We start from the raw sequence: 7,807 nt of genomic DNA on the forward strand, positions 1-7,807 counted from the left end.
AAAACCAAATTAAAGCAGTAGAGAAAAAGTTGGAAAAGAAATAAGAGTTAGGCAAGAAATTTATGAAAAGAAATATTAATAACTTGGTAAAAGAGGTACAAAATCTTACTGAAGAAAACAACTCTTTGAAAATTAGAACTGGCTAAAAGGAAGTTAAAGATTCCATGAGACATCAAAAAATAATAAAACAAAGTCAAAAGTCTGAAAAAATTGAAGAAAATATGAAATATCTGATAGGAAAAACAACTGACCTATAAAATAGAATGAAGAAAGACAATTTTAAGAATCATTCAACTACATGAAAGCCACGAAATAAAAAAGGAGCCTAAACATTATATATTTCAAGAAATCATTAAGGAAAACCCCCCAGATTTCTCAAAACCAGAGGATAAATTATAAACTGAAAGACTCCACCAGTCATCTCCTAAAGGAAGTCCCAAAATGAAAACTCCCAGGAATATTGTAACCAAAATCTCTCAAGTGAAGGAGAAAATACCGTAAGTAGCCAGAAAGAAAGAATTCAAGTACCACAGAGCCATAGCCAGAATCAAATAAGATTTATTCTAAAGGAACAGAGGACTTGGAATATGATATTCCAGAAGGCAAAGGATCTAGGACAGGGATGGGGAACCTATAGCCTCGAGGACACACTAGGTCCTCAAGTGTGGCCCTCTGACTGAATCCAAACTTCACAGAACAAACCACCCCTGTTCTAGGATAACAACTAAAAATAACCTATCCAGAAAAACTAAGTATAATCTTCCAGGGGATGTTTGATGAAATAAAGGACTTTCAAGCATTCCTTATGAAAAAACCAGAGCTAAATAGAAAATCTGACATTTAAACACAGGACTCAGAAGAAGCACAAAAAGGTAAACATAAGTGAAAAATCATAGGTGTTAAAATTAACTATAAAAAGGTTAAATAGCTTGCATTTTTATATGGGGAGGTGATGCATGTAACCTCTCAGAATTTTTATCATCGTTCGTGTTCTAGGGTCTTAGAGGTAGCTGAATTACATAGAGAACCTGGTGATTCTGTCATATTCGGAAGATCTCAAAAGAAGAATAGGGAAGTAAAATACACTGAGAGGGGTGAGGGAAGAGACAAAACAGAGAAAATTATCTAACATAAATGGAAACATAACAAGGAAGCGTCTATACAATGGAGGGGCAGTGGTGGGGAGCAGGCAATGCTTGAACCTCACTTTCATTTGAATGGGTTCAAGGAGGGAAAAATACAGATACACATGCAGATGGATACAGAAATCTATCTCAGGTGATTGGAAAGCAGGAGGGAAAGGGGTTGTGAGAAAAGGGGAGGAGGAGAATAAGACAGTTGTTTTTATTGTTCAATCATTTCAATTGTGCCCAATTCTTCATTACCCCATTTGAGGTTTTCCTGGCAAAGATACTGGGGTTGTTTGCCTTTCCTTTTCCAGCTCATTTTATGAATGAGGAAATTGAGGCAGATAGAAGTCAAAGGTCTTGGCCCAAATCATACAGCTAATATGTGGCTGAGGCCACATTTGAACTCGGGTCTTTCTGACTGCAAGAAGTTAGGTGCTCTATCCCACTATACCACCTAGCAAGAATAGGTCAGGGAAGAACCAGAAGATGGCATCTCAGCAAAGAATAAGCAAATGGCAACGCAAGAGAGAAACTGCACGACAGAAGACACCAGTACCTTTCAGCACAGCAAAGAAGGTGTGGAGGTGGCAAAGGGTTCCACCAGGAAAGTACCCAAAGAGCATGAGTTGCCTTGCTTTGAGAATGCCCTCTTCCATATGTGTTCCCTGGCCATGTATGTTCTCTCTCTAGTGGTGGGATAATGTGCCCCTCTGTACATGGGGGGATTTTCTTTGTCATTTATCTTACTATATGTTAAGCTACATGCCTTTTGCTCTGAATGTGTGTTCTCTGGTTTGTCTGGTAAAAAAAGAAACACAGATGGGGGTTTATAAGTATATACAGACAAGAGTTGTGGTTTTCTATAGATGCTGACTCACAGAGTTCCTTGAATCTCTGGCAGCTTTCAGGGTGCTCACTTATGAGGGGAAGGAGGAAGGAAAAAAGGAAGGAAAGAGAGGGAGGGGCAGAAAAGGGAGAGAAAGAAAGGAGGAAGGGGAGGAAAAAGAGAAGTAAATATTTATTAAGAGCTTAAAACTCCAGATGAAGTCACAAACAGTTGGACAGATGACTGAGCAACAGCATCTATGTGCCGGGCACTGTGCTAAAAATAATAACATAATATTCATAGAACACTTACCATATGCCAGTCACAACAACTCTGGGAGGTAGGTGCTATTATCCCCATTTTAACACAGAGCAAACTGAGGTAAACAGAGGTTGAGTGACTTGCCCAAGGATATACAGCTAGGAAGTGTCAGAGCCAGATTTGAACTCAAATCTTTTTAAAACTGAGTCACCTGACTCAATCTACATAGGCCCCCAAACAGAAAGGTCTTCGATGCCTATTAAACATAGTTCTAGAGCTGAGGAAGAACTCAAGACCAATCTTTTCATTTTATAAATGAAAAGAACTGAGGACCAAACTGATTCACTGATTTGTTGGAGGACACACAGGTTGCAAGGGAACCAGAGTTTCGAACAAAATGCATCGCTCTTTTTGTTAGAACCTACTCTCCCAGAGGAGGCTTCCCAAGGCTGGGTCCTCCAGAGACTCTACCCTATCCCCATCTCCTACACACATAGCTATTCTTTCTTCTGAGTCTGTATCTGGCTACCTCTGTTTAAGGTTGTGTCAAAATTGAGTCAGAAGGCCCTTTGCAAGCTTGGGTGTTGAAAAGGACAGGCAGGCATACCAGCCTAGGACAGATAGACCATGGTCCAGAATGGAAGGTTTCTATTGAGACCCAGAGGCTGTATCATGTCCCCCACTAGTGGTGCTGATAGATGCCAGAAATACACTCACAGTCTACTTCCTCTCTCTGGTCCCTGGGCCCCAGCTGGCCCCAGCCAGTCTGACCCATCTGCAACCTATTCCTTTTCTCATCCTTGCAGTCCTCTTGGTCACAAACAGCAGTTGGGAATCATAGCATCTCTCCTTGATGGGCCTCCCGGGATCAACCTCAGGGTCCAGCTTGGATCTCTTACCTCCCCAAATCCTAGGGACAACTTAGACCTCTTAGCACACAAGCCACAGACAAAAGCTAGTGCAAGGACTTTAGACCCCACATGTCATTCTTTCTCCAGAGTCTCAGTTCCCATGTCTATCCTTCTCCAGAAATCCCTCCAGTTCTGTCCTCTCCAAAGATCACAGAATCAGTCAAACATTTATTAAGCACCTACTATATGTATCAGGCACTGTCCTAACTATGAGGGATACAAAGAAAAGCCGAAGATAATCCCAGGCCTCAAGGAGCTCACAGACAAATGAGAGAGACGACCTAAAAAGATCCTCCCTATGTGTCTCCTTTCCCCAGAGATCCCACAACATCCACTTTCTTTCTGCACTCCCTCTGAGAGTATAGCCTTCAGTCCCCACACATCTGTCCTATACTGAAGACACCCCCAACTTGTCTCTCACCCCAGATAACTGCCCCCTCCAGCTGTTCATTCTCTAGACATTGTATCCCCAGAGCCAACTTACCTTGCATTGAGAGGTCTTTCTGCTACTGACAAAAATCGCAAAGGGTCCATGGAGTGAGTCCTGCCCTCCTACACTCTGCAGAGCAGGGATCCAGGGTTTCATCTCTGGTCTGCGTTCGGAAAAAGGGTACCTAACCACAGGACTGACCCACCCCTGCCAAACTTCCTCTTTTCCAAATGACAAAGGCACTATCTCCCCCCCATCCTTCCTCAAAAGCTCCCTCCTCCCCCACTTCCCTCCTTCTCCTCTGCACACCCCCCCCCCCCCCAGCCTTCCTCAGTGTTGCGCCCTGCAGCTCTGGGCTCCACTGGCCTGTTTTCTCTCTGCTGGGACCCAAGTTCTCTCTTCCTGTAGCCACGTGGGTCCTGCTCAGGTCCTATGGTCTCTGCTTTCCCTCTCTCTGGGCATAGTAAAGGCTGAAATTTGCTTTTAGAAAGCAAACACTCCTTCTCTCCCCTCTTGCCAGGTCTTGGGTGACTCCCTTGGGGTGAGGCCCAAGGGTGGAGCAGGTCTAGGGGGCTCTAGAGGAACCAGGCCCCTGAGACTGTTACCCTCCCAGCCAGCTTCCTGTAACACACTCTGAAAAACAGATTTCAGAAACCACAGACACACACACATACACACACACTCACTCACTCACATGTGCTCACACATAAACCTCAACTAAGGCTGAAAAATAAACATTAGAAAGTTCCCCTCACACACATTATATATAGAGCCCCACACAGAAACAGGGACACGTGGAGGGCCATACATATTCATGTACAAGAGAGAGACAGGTACACCCAAGTCCAGATCCCATCTTTAAGATATATGGGTTGGGGAATCCTGAAAAGGTCCTTTGACTTCTCAAAGCCTCCCCCTTCACCACCACCCCTCCCCTCAACTCTCTGAGATTATATAAGTGAAAGAAGATGCCAACCTGCGGAGGTTAATGATTGTAAGTGGCAGAACCCTTGATGATGCATTGGTGGAAAGCATTTCCTCACCAGGAGTTCCCTAAATCAGTAAAATAACAGACACCCACATCTGTGCATCCATATACAAGTACCTAGAGTAACAATTGCTAATATTTAGAGAGTACTCTAAGGTTTGCAAAGAGCTTTCCATATAGTATCCTACTGGATCCTCAACACAACCTGTGAGGTAGGTGCTATTATTATCCTCATTTTTACAGATGAGGAAACTGAGATCACCAGGTGTCTAGGGTGGGATTTGAACTTGAGTCTTCTTGATTCCAAATTCAGTGCTGTATCCAAAATGCCTTATGTACACGCACAGTACCTTATATACACAACATATACAACTCAGAGTGGTTTGTGGTGGATTCTGTTTCCTGTTGGGGTGTGTGATTTGATATCTGAGTACTTTATGGGGGAGTCCTGAGGAAGACCTATGGGGTAGGAGACTAATAGCACCTGGAGGGCTTCAGGATAGTCCTTGCAGAGAGATGCCTCACTTTCTTCCCATCAGAATGAGAAGGGTAACAGGGATAGGGGAAGGTACAGAAGGTCCAGAATAGGAAGATATAAACCAGGGCTAGTCCAACTGATGCAGTGGAGAGAGGTATCAAGGACCAGTTGTTCCATTTCCCACCCATGTAACCCTGAGCAAGTCCTGTCTGGTCTCTGGAGCCTTAGTTTCACTATTTGTAAAACAGGATAATGACTGTTGTGCCCTGCCTGCCTCATTATGAGAATGAATTGAGAATGCTCATGTAATTTATAAATGTAATTTTGCTTTGAGACTGAGTCTCCCTATCCTGTCCAAGCTGGCACTGCAGCTGGTGCTCATGGCCCAGTCTCAGGACTGACTGGCATGGAGGCCTTCAGTTCCTCTGTTTTTCTCACCTAGACTGGTTCTCGCCTCCTTAGGCAGCCTAGTAGCCCTGTACTCCTAAGGGCTTCATCCCCTTATTAGCTTTAGCCTTCTTGTTTAAAATATTTTTATGGATTTCATTAAATATTTCCCAAATACATGTAAAAAATTTTAATGTTCATTATAAAAAATCTTGAGTTTCAAATTCTCTCCCTCCCTCCCTCCCCTCCTACTCCTTCCTCTTCCTTGAGAAAAAAGCAGTTTGTTATCAATTACACATAGGAAGTCACATAAAATATATTTCCATATTTGCCATGTTGCAAAAGGAAATATAGATGAAAAAAAATTTTTTTAAAGTAAAAAAAAAATCTGCATTTGGAGTTCCTCAGTCCTCTCTCTGGAGATGGAGATCACTTTTCCTGATGGGTCCTTTAGAATGACCTTGGTCATTATCTTGATCCATTAGTTTTAGCCTCATTATTTCATTATCCCCAGCCCTCCTGTGGAATCTGGAAGATGAGGTCAAACTTGAGGAAGATGCTTCAAGAGACATCGGCAACTTGGGGAGGAACCTGAGCCACCGGATACCTAGTGGAAGGTGAGGGTGAGGGGGAGAGGAGGGGACTCTGACTTTTAGGAGCCCAAGGTAGGATGGGAGTACACTTGGTGATCAGGCCAATTTAGATCAGCTAAGCCCTGGACAAAATACGGGATACTTGAGATCAAATGAGAGAATATCTGTGAAGTGCTAGGCACATAGTAGGTACTTAATAAATACTTATTCTCTTCTCTCTTTAGAAATATTTTGGGACTTTTCCTGAGTCCCAAGCCAGGCCAAAGCACTTCCAGGAAGATCCTAGGATAGCTTATATCATAGTAATGGTAATAGTGATTAATATAATAAAAATAAGACAGCATGTGAATGAGATACATGAAATATAAATATATAAATTATGTAAAAATATAAAAATATGAATAAAATGTATGAACTCTATAGACAAAATTAATGATATAATAATGGTTGTAATGATGCTTTGTTTGCAAAGAACTTTATACAGACGATCTCATTTGATTTTCACAACAACCTTCTGAAGCAGATATTATTATCCCCATTTTACAAATGAGGAAACTGAGGCTGAGAGAAGCCTGTAGATAGAGAGCTGGAATGAATCTTAATGGTTATTGATCCCAGCTCTGTCATTTTACGGAAGAAGAAACTGAAACTTGGTGAGGACAGGTGAGTTTCCCAGGATCATCCAGACAATGAGTTCCCAAAGTGAGATTTGAACCCGGATCTTCCAGACTTCAAGGCCCATCCTTTACTCGTGCCATCTCATAGACCATCAGAGCTGGAGAGGTAGGATTTCACATTGACTGAGGTGTTGGGACTCGGAACCATGTAGTGCTGGGTTCAAATCCCAGTATGATGCATTGTGAGTCTGGATAAGTCACTCAAAGACCCTGAGTCTTAACTTTCCCATCTATAAAATGGAGCGGATTACTATAATACTTGATTCACCCAGGGTTATAAAGTACTTCCCCAAACTTTAAAGTTTGTGGAAGACAGCTTTACTGGGGTAAACTCGTTATAATAATAATATTAATAACATGATAGGATAATAATGATGAATAATAAATAACAGTAATAGTAATAACAAAGAACTTTATATGTATTATCTTAACAAACCTGCGAAGTAGGTATTATTATCATCCTCATTTCAAAGCTGAGGTAGACAGAGGTTAAATGACTTGTCCGGTCATGCAGCTAGTTTAGTGTCTGGGCAGAATTTGAACTCAGGTCTTCAGACTCCAAGTCCAGGATTTCCCGTGGTCATTTTGAACGTGTCTCTCTCCCTATTTCATATAAATATGTGCACCAAGCTCAGAGGAAAATCAAGAACTATCTCTAATAAGTTCATTGGTGGATATTTGCTCGCAGGAGCTGACTTTCCTTCACAAAAGTCCTATAAAAGTGAATTGACAGACCAGTTTGGCCCTTTTCAGATTCTTGTTCCCTTTTCTCTGTTCAGGAGACAGACAGTAGCATGGGCTGAGAAGAGTTAGCCTTGGTGCATAGGCTCATGGGAGTTACCTGTGCTTTTTGCCCGCTTGGAATCAGAGGAAGATTCCCAAGAATCTACTTTCATTGCCCAAGAGATGGCAGCAAGCATGATAATGAGAGTTCTAGCACAGGCACATGGCAGAGCCAGACATGTGCTTGGCCCCTTGGCCTGAGTGGGGAGCTCGTGGACCCCAAACTTTCTGTTTTGTGTTGAGGTGGGGTGGGCGGATTTTGCTCTTCTGGGCAGTCTGATCCTTTCGGGAAACAGGAGGGGGGCATTCTTAGGCAGCACCAGCCTTGGAGGGATTGGGGACA

The 7,807-nt window shown here is 42.7% G+C and overlaps 1 protein-coding gene across 1 annotated transcript in view; it reads right to left on the reverse strand.

Moving 5' to 3' along the window:
• ARHGEF18 (Rho/Rac guanine nucleotide exchange factor 18) overlaps positions 1–3,700 on the reverse strand; it is a 110,080-nt gene extending 106,380 nt beyond the window's left edge. The window contains exon 1 of the mRNA XM_072600831.1: positions 3,613–3,700. Coding sequence (XP_072456932.1) covers positions 3,613–3,619 — 7 coding nt within the window. The 5' untranslated portion in view covers positions 3,620–3,700. The remainder of the gene's footprint in view (positions 1–3,612) is intronic.
• Between the last annotated feature and the right edge of the window lie 4,107 nt (positions 3,701–7,807).

Source organism: Notamacropus eugenii, chromosome 4, assembly GCF_028372415.1.
Source record: "Notamacropus eugenii isolate mMacEug1 chromosome 4, mMacEug1.pri_v2, whole genome shotgun sequence".
Lineage (NCBI taxonomy): Eukaryota > Metazoa > Chordata > Mammalia > Diprotodontia > Macropodidae > Notamacropus > Notamacropus eugenii.